Raw genomic sequence first — 15,056 nt, forward strand, 5'->3', positions numbered from 1 at the left:
TGCTAAATGCATTCAAGGTTATTAGAAGCAAGTTTCAAATCAATCAACACTTTGAAGAGTCATTCAATGCTGCCCTTATGCTCCCATTCATCTAGAATTAATTGATTTTGAGTTGTTGTCTTTTTTTATATTATTAATAAGGTGTTGTTTGTGTGATGATGGTGGTTTTGTATTTGGTAAAAGGTTACACATTTCAAAAATAATGCAGAGCTCATGTTATGTTGTTAGGATGCATTTAGGGCCTTTTACGCAGCGCAAACACTGACAGCAACGCTGGATAACACAAGATGATGAGGGATTTTTTATAGACAGACAGGAAGAAACATGTTGAGACAGTGCAAACCTCAGCGCTACAGAGCACACTGAAGATCCCGACTCCCCAAGGTCACCAACGGCACCCACTCCTGCTGCTGCTCTTCACTCAGCGCATCCTGCACAATCTCCTGGTTACCACAGCAACTCTGACTACTGGCCTCCTGTAGTCAGTCACCACATTATTATCAACACATAACACACAGATGGCAAGCATTGGTGGCTGTACACATTTATGCAAATACTGTACACACACACACACCCGGCCATGTAAGCATGCTTTTGTGCACACATGCACAATGTGAAACAGATGTGCACGCTTCCATGCAATCACAAACAGTCTTATCTCTGGTTCCGTGAGCTGCCAAATGATTTTCTCTTTTCAATGTGAGCCGTATTGCCTCTTTGAATGTTCAACTTTTATCTCCTAAAAACTGGTTTGTAGTGAGCTGCAAGTGGGAAAAACCTTGGAAAGAAATCATCCTAACAAATAGATCAGTTTTAGATTTGTGGGAGTCTGTTGGCTGTTACACAGTTTCATGGAGAATAGTCTCAGGCTAGAAGCAAGGAAGTCTTTCTGAAAGTTTAGCTCATTATTGTGATGCAGAAGCCACTATAATATCCTGCGATTTCCGCGCCTTTATATTCCAAAGAGTAACGATAAACAGTGATCTGATTATGGTGAGAGGAGACTCCAGGACTAAGATGGATTTCAGGGGCATTTTATTGATGTTTGTATCCTGCTCTAGAGTCACTGCACATAGGTGGGCGACGCAGCCACTGTTTTGACTCAGTTTTGCCACTTATTCTCTTGAAAGGTCACGTCTCATTTCATGTCGGACTATCAGAAGGTTCTTATTACATTTCACCACTCTGTGGCTTAAAAGCTCCTAGATAAGCACGCCCTGGGAGGCAATCCATCGTGATTCCTGTCCCATTCTTTCCCACACACTTCGCAGAACAGGATTCACATTATTCTACGTTTTCCTATTTGAGACATGGCAACAGTTTTTTTTTTTTTTTTTTTTTTATGCTAGGCGCATCTGGTGTTTGTGACATTTCAGTAATTTGTCATGAAACACTAATGTGTGACTCATAAGTCATCGTTGTGTTAAACACGTCATTATGTGCTCCCAAGGTCTTCACAATACATTCACAAGAATTGCCTAAAAATGTTTTTAGGCAATCCTTGTGAAAAAGCTTTTTAGTACAAACTCTGTTGTGATGTGGGTATTTTACAGTGAAACCTTATCTTCATTTTTATGTGGTGTACAATATTTAGACAGAGACTGGCAGATTAAAAGGAGACATTCTACAGTTATTATAACTCCTCTCAAACCCCTCCTCTGTTTTTACCATCTCTTCATGAATGTCAAAATGTCAGAGGTTAATAATAAGTTAATTGTGTGCTAGGATGTTTTGATACTGGGCTCCTTAATCATGCAGCACAACAACAAAGTAAATGATTTGGATGCTGGCCATGGTTTTCCATTTCCTAATGTCTGTGATTAGATTATACATCCATTAGTTTACTGGCAATCATACAGTATCTTTGCCAATAGGTCACAGCTGCTTGCTGCAGTCTACAGTATCTCTGTTGTAGATGCTACTGTACAGTATATGCCAGATCCATTAATAAGACAGCATATTTTAGCATGTAGGGCAGGTATAGTTAGATTTTGACAAGGCCGCATCGTGTTCACTGAAAGTTGCATCTGTGGGTGTGTGTCATAGAGATAAAAGTGAGACTGAAGCATACTGCGCTCGCTTTATCTGGCTTTTTCCAAGATGCTTTGAGTTTCGTTGGTAGAGAAAAATAGTGCACTTGGTGACCATTTGATTAGAGTTGAGACCTTTAGTTGACTTTTAGCAGAAATGTCATAACTTCACTGGGTTCAGCTTCTCAACAGCTTTTTGATTTCTAGTATATTAACCTGAATATATTAGTCAAACAAAACAAGAACTGCATCAACATTAACGTTTAAAAGTTTGGGATCAGTTTGAAAGAACAGATTTTAAGACATCGAATTGATCATAAATACACTGTAGACACTGTTTATAATTGAATATCTACATATGTGTAGAAAGGCCCGTTATCAGCAAACATCAATGCTGTGTTCCAGTAGCATGTTGTGTCCACTAATGCAAGTTTATCGATTTCAAAGAGTCATTAATCATTATAAAACCCTTTTGCAATTATGTTAGCACAGCTGAAAATACGTATGTAAATATGTAAACAGTAGTGTTTTTTAACTTATATATCTAGTAGCATTTTTTATCAACTAATCTTGTAAATAATTGGCAGATTAATCAATCAATAGTTTGTTGCATTCCAAGATTATATGAAGATTAGAGCTGGACAAAACATTGTTTTTTATTATTTATTAATCTGCCATCTGGTTCATGAAAATGTCACAAAATAGTAAAAACATGTGTTTTAATTCCCCACAGCCCAAGGCTGTAAATAAAATTATAAAAATAAATAAATCATAAGTCATTACCTTCACTGAATTTTTGCAAAATTTACCTTTGTGCCAGCAGACATTGTTGTTCTGTGTGGGAGTTTTTCAGTTATATCATATTCCCATACTGTACCATGCAACACAGAGAGAGGTGAGGGTTCACTTTGTCACAAACATCTGAGCGCGACGACCTCTGAGGTCTGCTGCTGACAGCATAACAAGAAGAGGTTACTATAGGTGCCTGTAAAACAATTCCCTGCTCAGCACGACCTTTATCTCCAATTCGTAAGGATTAAACACGCACACCTGGAAACTAAGATTTTGCTTCAGTGTCAGAAGTGAGGTTTGCCGAGCATTTTCTCTCATCTCATCTGTTGTTTCTACAAAATATAAAACAGTCGTATGCTTTGTATGTTTCAGATATTCACACGTTATGGAAAATGCTACACCTTTAATTCGGGCCAAGATGGACGACCCCTGCTGGTGACGATGAAGGGTGGGATGGGCAATGGCCTGGAACTCATGTTGGATATCCAGCAGGATGAATACTTGCCTGTATGGGGAGAGACTGGTAAGTTTACTTTGACGATACAGCACTCAATTAATCTAATTCCCGGTTATGAAGACCTCAGATAAAACCACCGCATTTGTGTCTATGTTTGCCCTGAAGCGAGGAGTTAGTTAAAAAGAGATTTTCTTTAATCAATTAAAAACCAGATTAGTTATTTTCAGTGTTTGTGCTGTGAGAGGTCTCAGGAGGGAAAAGCTATCACGGAGATTCCCCTCTAATCTCTGAGACAGAGGCTGCACTTGATGTAATTTCTAAACCTTAAATTCATTAAGCATAGTTATTTCTTGCATATTTATACCAAGTTATGCACCTAAAATCTGAAACTGTGTGTCATTTTCATTAATTATGAGTGAAAAATAGACCCTGATAGTTTTAAATGCTCCTGCTGTGTCCATGCGGTATTATTGACTGATTTGTTTCAAGACAGATGGATATTGATCAGGAGAATTTTATTTCTCTGTAATATAATTGTATTACTTGTCAGTAAGACTCCAAGTCCACATGAATCAAACAAGAGCAGAAGCATTTGCGAGATACAAAATCAATGAGGGCTAGAGGCTCTTCCATTCAGGGTCGCCCCCTCATCAACACAGTTCAATCTCCTCTGTTCTGCTCCAGGAGATCCCGAAGCTTGGATTTTAGTGCAGCTGCACGGTGCTTGTTTCAGTAGTTTATATGAATGTGAAAAGTCAGTTCAGTATGGTCACAGAAACACTGTGATCACGGTCAACATCAAACATGAAACATGAAGCTGAGATCTGTAATATATTACAGTCAGATCTCAGCTCAAACACCTGGGTCCTCATTTATCAGAGCATAGAACAAACACCACTGAAAATATGAGCATAGAAAGTGTCGGCACGAACAAAATAAATTGTATTTATTAATCATTTTCATTCATCTCACCTGTTCTCCATCCATCTGCTCATACACATATATTTACAGGTAGAAACATGCACAGAATGACTAATATTGTCAATTATAGTCCCAGTAGTTTTATTGTTATGTTGCCTGTTGTGGGCAAAAATAGCAAACCAGAAAGAGCTACCCATGCAAAGGCTCATTTTATGTATGTCCCTGCATTGTTGCTGGTGTTATTTTGTGGCACATGCTTTCTACAACAGCTCCAATATTTACACACTTCATTTGTTGCCTCACAGTCAGTTATTTTAAGCAATTACAGTAAAAGCGCTATTGACGTGGTGTGCACAATTTGTTATAGTCTCTCTACCAAGCACAATTCCACATAATGTTTGCCTATGGAATGTATTACATTAAACTTTATCTGTGTTAACAATAATGTGAGATCATCGCATTCACAATACAAAAGGGATAAGCTGCTAAATGAATTCCCAGTTTCTTGTGTAGAAATACGTGTAGATATGTTTAAAGCCCAGAACTGCATATTTTGTACTTTGTAGATAAATGAGGCCTTGCAGGTATAATTTACTAGGTACCAGTGAAAGAAATCTGAATATCCAGGATATTTCATCTATTTATGTTTATACCGGTTCATCCTGTTTGGGGGTTGCAGAGGGTTGGAGCTTATCCCACATCGCATTAGGCAAGAGGCAGGTTACACTAGGGACAGTATAAAAGTGCCAGTCAACAGTTTTAGTCACTCACATTCACACCCACTGGTAGCGCTACAGGTTTTACTTCACCTGAGCTGCATGTCTTTGGACTTATGTGAGCACCCAGGCGAAACTCAAGTAGGCACACTGAAAAACATACAAGCTCCACATAGTAACACTGCAGTGTGGCATCAGTCAAAACCCTTCCTAGTGTGAGACAGCCACTGTGCTCACATCCTGCAGTAGTGACAATCACAAACTCACATGGAGTGCACAGCAAGATAAAGGAAAAGAGAAATCAGAGAAAAAGTGTGTGTCGGTGGGTGTGAAAACTAACTAAGCTCTCAGAGGTTGTATTTTCTCATTAGTCTGCTAAGAAACGTTCTTTATAATTGTTGCATATCTGGAATGATTTCACAATAAACCACAGGCAATGAAATAAAAATGGGAAAGCTGAATATGCTTCTGTAGTTTCAAGTATGATCAGGTTTCAATTTTGTTCCAGTGTTTAGACCAAATTTCATTATATTATTTTTGTAAGGATGAAAGATGGCCACGACTTAAAGATGACAAGGCACTACTTATGTATATGTGCTGCTCCAAGCCTCAAGCATTTGTCTTGGCAGCAGGAGAAAATGTCTTTATATCCAGTCTCACAAGAGCAATGTGTAGCAGTTAAAATCTGTCACTCCAGCCACATCCCTGAGCTCTTTAATTGAAAATAGTGAGAAAGCCTGGCACTTAGAAGATGATACCAAGTGACAACTGGGGAGGAAAGACGGCAAGAAACAGACATCCTACTTTATCCCCAAGCCAGTGCTCAAAGAAACTAAATCTCGTGAATACAGCCTGCCATCACCACGATAAGCAGTTCCAGGTCTCTGCAAATGTGATAGAAATACAGTGTGTTTGCATAGTATAGGTTTGAGCCACCGTGTCATTGTGATGTTCCCCCGATCTCGGTATCAAAGAGGCTCATCTGCCTTGTTGAAAATCCATACAGCAGAGTGCTGTAGCGAAAGAAGCTGTCAGCTGTATTGATTTTCTTTTCATCCTCATCATCATTTATTTATTAATTTATCCATTCAGTCTCGTTTCCCCTTTGCAGTAAATAAGATTCCCGTGGGGCGCATATTATCATCCAGCACTCAACTAAGTCCATTTGATTTATCCTTTCACTCCACAATCCTGATTTTGTTCACTCCAAAAGACCTCAGTGTGTTTGTTGTCCATGTGAGATTATATGTAGATGAACCTAATGAATACGCAATTACTCCCACGAGTGATTCTTTCCAGCAAAAAAAAAAAAAAAGACTGCTGTGCTTAGTTCATGGAGGCCGAGGCCTGTGTGTGCATACAAATCATCATCATCCATGTTGTAAATGTCCTGACCTGTTCTTGTCAACAGACGAGACTTCGTTTGAAGCAGGGATCAAAGTTCAGATCCACACACAGGATGAGCCACCGTTCATAGACCAGCTGGGCTTCGGAGTGGCGCCGGGGTTTCAGACCTTTGTCTCCTGTCAGGAACAACGGGTACGTCTTGAGAAAGATGGCAGACATGAAGTACAGGAATTAAAGTTCAGCATTATGCTGTATCGACCTGTGTTTGACATATTGTCTTTTGAATTCAAATTAACTGTTGCAAACATTAAATAAACCACATAATAATTATAATAATAATAATTGTCTAAAGATTATTATTATAAACACTAAAATTAAAAATAACATATATTAATACAGCTGCATAACTGATAACACTTCCAAAACTACAGAATGTAAACACCTTGTCTGTAGTGAGCAGGTATTACATCAGCTCATACCATGGTACACATAATAAGTATTGTATTCTAGGATTATTGTGGGTGTTTCAACATCAGACATCCTGTATGGCCCAGGTGACCCTGCCATGACTGATCAAGCCCTGGACTATGTCCCAGTAGCACTCTCACTCTACTGCTCACACTTCCCTTGATCCACAACCATCTGGAGGATCTTCCTGCCTCCGAGGCACTCCTCATGACTCTGCCCTTGCTTGCCCCCATCACTCCTAGCAGACAGACTGAGAGCTTTACTGAACTTTTCTGAGCCAGCCAGTATCGCAGTCATTTGAAATTTAAACAGTGAACACGAGCTGCTCAGTTCGCCAGCCTGTCAGACACCTCTTATGTAGGTTTAACACATTGTGAATATATTTAAAGTGATTACATGAATATTGAATCACTTCCACCAACTCTGTCCTCTGAACAGCTCACAGTTTGGTCCAAACAGGCTGCATGGCATCATCAAACATAATTAAATGTTAAGACATTATTAATCAAAGACAAACTAATCATGTTGAGACAATGGGAAATTGTGAACTAAGTATTTTGTATTGTATGTATGCATATTGTTAGTTATAGTAATTACCATTAACTTGATTATTGTACAGTTGTGAGGAACTTTACCTTGAGTATTTGCATTTCATACATTCAATGGGACATAGAATACTTCATGATGCTTAAGCTGTTGCATACAAAACATGTCATATATTTATTGATTAATATATATAATTGATAAACTAAACTAGGGGTTTATGACATTTTTAGCTTGAGACCCTTATCACCCAAAACAGGGCCACAGTTCAGATATGCTTGAGTTGTTAGACGAAGCATTTTATTTAAATAACTTTGGTTTCAAACAGGGTTAAATAAACAACACAATAATTACAATACAGTAATACAAAATACAAAAACCAAATACAAAATTGTACTTTGTCATTGCTTTGATACAAGGCCATTTAGATATTTCTTGGTTACTGATCCTGGGTACTGGGCTATGCTATTTAACAGTGTTATGTAACCAGCTCCAACAATAAAATAATTTTTACATGTTATTGCATCAGTATTACCAAGCACAGTAATATATAATATAATAATATATAATAATACACTAAACTCTAGGAACATTTTTCTGCAGAACAATTAATTAATTTTCTACTTTAAGTACACTGTGCTAATGTAACCTCTCGGACTTGTACTTTTAATTCACTACTTAACCGTTGTTGTGTTAGTACTTTTACTGAAGTGAAGAATCTTCCACCCTTCAACAAAGTGTTTCCCAGATCTGGATTTTCACAGTTGTCACATGCATTGTAGTGAATGAGGCACCCAGCAGGGTAACGCATTTGTCGTCTGCTTTTTCTCGACCTTAGCAAGTTGAAATGAGGCGTCCCACATGGTGTAAGCACTGCACTATCAGCACTATGCTGCTTTTTGAAGGACGAATGCTGCTCTTATAATAATGCTACTCCTTTCACACAAAGGAGGTTGAAAACATAATTTTAACCAGGAATCAATCCTGTGTTCCACACAGCAGCTGCAGCCCCATCAATAACGCTATAAACTGACAGTTAGGATTGAAACTTTTTTATTCTCCTTCATTGTGATGGAGGTTGAAAAAGGGCTGTTTTGTTAGCTGGGAATCAAACAATGAGACTCCAATGTTAAGATTTTTGCCAATAATCCACCAATGCCACAGTGCAATTGAAGGGGCTGTTTATCCCCGTGGGCACCTTGGAGACCTATGGCCCTTGCACAGCCCTTGTACAACCCTCATAGTTGCACACTTGGGGCCTTAGCACTATTAAAGAACACAAGCTTTCCCAGCTTGTAGAAGTCTGTCTTGGTCTGTGAAATGAAGTGTATGTAAGTTATTCGTCTCAACTGTGAATAATTCTGCAGGCGAACATGCAGGCAGACAAATCATATACTCCGACCCTAATATGCTACAGAAACCATGCATAATGAATGGAGGAGAGAAAAGGATGGATTTCGGAGTGATCTCAGTCCTTCCACGTACTTACTAGTAGTGAGTGTGTTTCAGTGTCAGTGGGCTGCAGCAGGATTTTGCATGCTGCTAATGTCGCGTCTGCAGGAGACTGTCCCTCTTTGTTTTTCTCAGTTTCTTGCCAGCTCGGTTACTTTTTCCTTTTTAACAGTCATTACAATTCCCCTAATACAATTTCAATCTCTTTAATACGAGTCTCCCCTCTGTCTCTCCGTGTGTTTATTTATTTCATTGGCTGGCAGGCTCACTCTTCATTTATCTAATGCAGTTTGCTCACATTCATTCAACCCCCTCCTTCAGCAATCCTGTAGTGTAAAACAGTTTTTTTTTAGACTGCCAACTGTCACTCACCATGGTCCCACAAATTAAAAATCTGCAATTTGCACCTAGTTAACATAAAAAGCAAAAGCTTCCTATTTTATTTATTTCCTGTCCGCTGGCTAGTGCTGGCTCTTTCTATTCTACCTTTTACCCCAGTGGTTTTCAAACCTGTTCCTTAGGATCGTTGCTTTACCCACTGCAGTGACCACAGTGGGCCTTGAGGATCACCTTTGGGAACCCCTGTTTTACCCTTTTATTTGCTCTCTTTGACTCTGTTAATGAAGGTGGAATTGAGGTCACAATCTTTACATGATTTGTTTTCCTCTTCATGGTCGTTAAACAGCTAACAGCACACTCAAATGTATTGAAATAGCTTACGTCAGATTCACTAGTATCCCCACTTGCAGAATTAAGCTTTTGCATAAGTTTAACAAATGGGAAGTAATGTGGCCATAAGGTGCTAAAGAATGGCCAAGCAGAGCTTTTAAAAATAAAAAGAAATCTAAATCGCAGACCTCTGAGAATAAGGAAGCCATTACCGAGTCAAATGGCTCCTCCTGTACCTCTAGACCATGTGATGTGGTGAATAAATACACAAGAACCTTCTATTGATTTTCACATTTTACCCAGCTATGATGGTTTTATGTTCTGTTTGACTTTGCGAAATGTCCTTGATGCGAAAATGAGCTGAGGAATCCTTAAGTCTCCTTACTGAATTCAAGTTGCAGCAACCTGGTTTTCAAGAGTGAAATGTACTGTATATGTGCGTGAATACTGTATGTCCATGGCGAATATCACCTTGGGCTATTAGTAACCAAACCTTGTAAGCGACACACGTGGCTGCCTTTTCCGCTCCAGTACAAATTGTAGAATGCAGGTCTCTAAATCACAACAGTGGCCTTTAATTTATTGCTGTGTGAGCACTAAGTGATGCACTGTTTCAACTTTCACAGGGCCTGTTTTATAGCTTCCTACTTCATTTAATGCATCAAATCTTAGCCTTCTTTTTTTTAAAGGCAGCTAAAATGGACACAAATAGTGCTAATATTCTAATATAATATGTTTAATAATAATATCGTGTTTATATTTTAAATGATCTATTCCAGTCAGTTTTCCCTCATTTGAGTTATGCCAAAAATTCACCAATAACAGCTTCTCCAATATAAATATTTGTCATGATGTTATGTAATGTTTGTAAAGCAAATGGTACAGTAAAATTTAGTTGATTCTTAACAGTAAGTGCAGATTTGCAAATGTGCAAAGGACTCACGGAGGACAGTGTGCAAAATAAGACTGAGGACAGACCTAGGTTGGAGTTTATCTTCCTGAAAACCTGCGAAGAGTCTGAATCTTCATGTGTTGGATAATTGGCTACAGAAATGTCTATAAGATGACCAGTATGAGTGTTTTATTGGACTGTGACATAAATTATACATTTGTGGATCTAAACACAAGGAACATGGCACCACACTTGCAGCAAAGCTGTTTAGTGTGAAACTCTTACAACAGCACAGCTGTACCACACAGCTGATACTATTCAGTTCCTGCACGGAGAGTGGGCAGTATAATAAAAGCACAGAGGGGGAGTAGGACCAGGAAAGGCGTAGGAGACGAGCTCCCACAAGCAGCACCGCTACACACATGGAGTCAGCATTGAGCAAGAATGAGATTCGTTTTCCGTGCCAAATGCAATACTAATGTAATGGTTTCTCATATAGACAGAGTAACAAGTTCATTATCACATTGATAGAAAGTACAAGGTCAAACGGCTGCAATAACAGGGCACAGGACTGTTCCACAGAGAGTCTACTTTCTTACTCAAGTGTTTCTGCACTGTTGCTTTTCACTCATTCAGCTGACGTATCTGCCTCCGCCATGGGGGGACTGCAAGTCCACGTCAATCAACTCAGACTTCTTCAGCACTTACAGCATCACAGCCTGTCGGATCGACTGCGAGACACGATACCTGGTGGAGAACTGCAACTGCAGGATGGTCCACATGCCTGGTAGGAACCAGGAGGAGCATCTCACTGCTGGAGACAGATATTAACATATATTCTATTTCTATCTATAATATCTATAATTTATCTATAATCTCTATAATTTATTTGCTTTAAAGGTCTACATTTTAATAGCGTTGCTAGTTGTGGTTCTTAGTGCTTCAATTTGAAATCAGTGTGACCAAAAACATCTCTTAGTGAACAAACTACTTTTTGCCAGCGGCTGCAGAAAACTTTCCCACTCCAGGGGATCAGAAAACTCAACTATTTAAACTTTGTGTTTGATTATAGTTGGCATTTGCTGTCTTCCTCTTAGATTTAATCACTGTGTGACATCTCAGACAACAAATTGAAAAGGAGTTTGGCACAGAGCAAACATTTGGATTTGGCCTCCGTTAACCCTCACTCACCTGTCCAATAACTGCTAATACTAATTCTCTTCAATCAGGGTCACTTTCACATCTGTGTTTGCATATAGATAGGAAGACAATCTGTCTGTATGATAATCAGGATTAGCTGCTATCTTACAGTGATTGTGCAGTTGATTAATGTGAGTCTACTCCAGTTAAAATCCTCTGCCCTGTGGATTGTGCTCCGCTTTTATTCATCTCTGCTATCTCTATGTCATTAGGATGATTTTTTAAAGAATATCGACCGAAACGCAGTGAATAATAGCAGCTGGGAAGTAATTTCCTCTACATCTAGGACATGTCTTCTTCCTGTATTGTCCTGATAGGAGGAGAGGGATGGCTAAACTGCCAGGGAGTGGAAGATGGAAACGGTGACAAAGACTGAAATTAGTAATGAGAGGCGGCGAAAGTACAAAAGTTAATAAAAAACAGTTAGGAGAAGAGATCGGATTTGCAACAAATATCCATGATAAAGACAGTAAAGACATTTGGAGACAAAATGAATTATAAGCCCAGATCTTGTCATCCTCTTTGTTTTCTGGAAACCCTCTCCATCCCTTGCTTGTTTTTGCTCAGACTGAGAACAGTGTGTTTCTTCTGCTTGTCCTTAGGAGATGCCCCATACTGCACCCCGGAGCAGTACAAGGAGTGTGCAGATCCTGCCTTAGGTAAGGAGATAACCCAGTGTGCTTTCTCTCTGTGTGTGTGTGTGTGCTATTCTGTGTGAATGTGCCACTGTTCAGAGCCACTGATCCAAACTGATAACAGATAATAGTGTCCCTTCAGCCCGGTGCTAAGCATTCTCAGATTGTAAACCTCAGACCTGACTCTGAAGCTTTCCTTTTCACGCTCTCATGTCTCTCCATCAACAGACACCTTCCAGTCCTTTCATGTCTGTTGCTTGTTTTCTTATTGACTTGCAACCTCTCGCTCTTTCGTGGCTTTGTCTCACGTGTCGGCTTCTGGCTGCTGCTGCAGTCTCTCTAAGTCTGTGCCTTATAACTTTTGTATTTGTTATAAGGCTCTCTGGGGTCTCTCTTTCCACAGGTTCTGTCTAACGTCTCTCACTCACCGCTAGCATTTTGTTTGTCATCCCAGGGTGCTGATAAATCTATCTATCCCTACTGGATGTCTTCCCTCTATCAATTGCTGTTTCTGTTTTTTCCCTCTCTCTCCCTCTCTCTCCCTCTCTCTCTCCATGTGCATACTGCAAAAGACTTTCTTGTCGAGAGAGACAATGACTACTGCGTGTGCGAGACGCCATGCAACTTGACGCGATACGGTAAAGAATTGTCCTTTGTCAAGATACCCAGCAAAGCATCAGCCAAGTACCTTGCCAAGAAATTCAACAAGACAGAGCAGTACATATCGTAAGTCGCGTTTCTTATGCCTTATTTATCTAAGATGAACTTAAGTTTCTGAGCACTACTTCACTTTCTATTCAGTTCTGCACACTATCAGTTGGCTGCAGAGCTGCAGCACAAGAAGCAGCTGAAGTTTTAGAATGAATAGTTTTGTCTAATGTAATGGAAAACTGCACATCATGGTTATTCTTATGTGATGTTGAATACATTTGCCATTATGGCAGTGTGGTAGGGATGACGTGGCATATCACAGTATTCTTTTTTCAATCACAATCACTATCACAATCTATGATCTGAATTGTGATCGGGTCCTTAACTTTGAAATGCACTAGGCTAGAAAAGCAAGTAGTTTTGTCCAATCAGCATAACTGTATGATAGGCCATATCAGTCGGCTGGTTTGGTGACATAATGCAGATCCACATTATTAAGTCTCTTTGAAGTTATCATATGAAGTTTTTTAACAGGAGTAGGACGACATAAACTGACACAATCTCTGCAATAAACCTAAATAGAGAGATTATAATTATCTTTAGGACAGATCACGTTTTAAAATTGCTCAACCCCTACTGTGGTAGTTGTGGTGATTTCAGCCATGTCACAGAATCCTAATTTATATTAATCTCAACTGTAGTCAATCTCTTGACACGAGGTCACGACATCTGCATAAATTGTTAATAAGGAAGAAGAAAAAGTACAACCAACCAATGAAATTGCCTACACTCTTTTCTATGTTACAGAATTTATGTGTTTTGAGGTTGATTTACCCGTTAGCTAACGTGTCTAACTACTCCTCGCAGGTTCACTTTCTCAAACCAGGAATTTGGAAATGAAGTGAGATAATATTATAAAGAGCTCCCAGTCAGAGCTTAACTTGATTAATCGGCAAAGTATTGAGTGTTTCTTGGCCAAATCTATTGAAAAGATCAAAAGTAGTTCAAGGAAATGAAGAGACGTTGCAATAATAGTTGAATCTTTTATCTATCATTCCCGGCGGAGCTGTTGAGGACAAGATAATTACACCATATGTAGTCAGAGTGCTGTAAAAACCTTTCACTTCTCTCTTCAGAAAGTTTTTTTTAATTCCCTGTGGATAGAGGCGAATCCATTCAGTTCATTTTTTTGACTGGCCATATTTCCAAGTGATGTCAGTTTGATGAACATTAGTTGGAGGTTTTCTGGATTCTGGGCTGCACAGTGTTTAGTGGTGTGAAACTGAAGTCTCAGAAGTCTCTGTGACAGTGCACTGTCTTTCTACTGGGACGCACACACTCACATGGAGGGAAGGAGACAGATAGACACACAGCTTCATGACAGCGGCTTTGGTCAGATGTAGCCTATTGCAGGTTACTTATTCACAATGAGAACATCTGACAGCGAGGAGGCATCATTCAAGCCACAGGCTGACACCGCATACAGGAGGGCCTATAAATCAGGAGAAAACACCCAGAGATGTCAGTAATAATAAGACACAAGCCATCTAGATTAGTGATTCCTAACCAAGGGTACTTATACCCCAGAGGGTAACATCCTCTGCAGTTGGCAGCAGATACATGGAAAGACTGTAGACAAGCTCAGTTGTTTTCATAAAAACAGAAACTGCAATTTCATTTTAAAAAGTGTATCTACACACTGGGAATGTTGTAACACATGGATTTTGTATGCATCATAACTAGTTGGCAAACAAGAAATGTACTAAATAAACAGTTGAAATACGTCAAAGTAACAGATGGGCTTATCTGAAAATAATGAATTAAATAATCAAAATAGCTTAAAATACCAGATAAACACTTAACACAAGTAATAAACTGTTGAAATTATTAAATCAATATGTTGTTGAAATAGTTAAAATGAATGATGCAAGCAGATAAAATAGGTTAAAGTAACAGATAAATATTTAAATATTGTTAGTTAAAGTAGGCTGAAAAACAGTTGGAATACTTAGTACTACTTACTAAAAGTAAAAACTGCCTCTAGTGCTCAGACAGGTTCTTGTGTTCTGGTTTCACTCAGCACAGGTTTGTGGAATTACTATTGATGAAGACAAATGTGCTGATGTATCAGCACTGGTGTACTGTATCTTTTAATTTGTTAGCCCATATTTAATTTAATTTAAGGACACTTATTTTAAACTTCCCATCCCGGTGCTTGGAATTGGATTTTCTGTGTCACACTCTACCTCTTAATGTGAGCGCACTTATTGCTTTCTATGTTTG

At 39.1% G+C, this 15,056-nt stretch overlaps 1 protein-coding gene across 4 annotated transcripts in view; it reads left to right on the forward strand.

Moving 5' to 3' along the window:
- The window catches only part of asic1b (acid-sensing (proton-gated) ion channel 1b), a 130,476-nt gene that overhangs the window by 110,539 nt on the left and 4,881 nt on the right, over positions 1-15,056 (forward strand). For all 4 annotated transcript variants that reach the window (XM_026350130.1, XM_026350128.1, XM_026350131.1 and 1 more), the window contains 5 exons: positions 3,195-3,345; positions 6,328-6,455; positions 10,924-11,074; positions 12,090-12,146; positions 12,695-12,848. In XM_026350130.1, the coding sequence (XP_026205915.1) occupies positions 3,195-3,345; positions 6,328-6,455; positions 10,924-11,074; positions 12,090-12,146; positions 12,695-12,848 (641 nt within the window). The remainder of the gene's footprint in view (positions 1-3,194; positions 3,346-6,327; positions 6,456-10,923; positions 11,075-12,089; positions 12,147-12,694; positions 12,849-15,056) is intronic.

Source organism: Anabas testudineus, chromosome 5, assembly GCF_900324465.2.
Source record: "Anabas testudineus chromosome 5, fAnaTes1.2, whole genome shotgun sequence".
In the NCBI taxonomy this organism is placed as follows: Eukaryota; Metazoa; Chordata; class Actinopteri; order Anabantiformes; family Anabantidae; genus Anabas; species Anabas testudineus.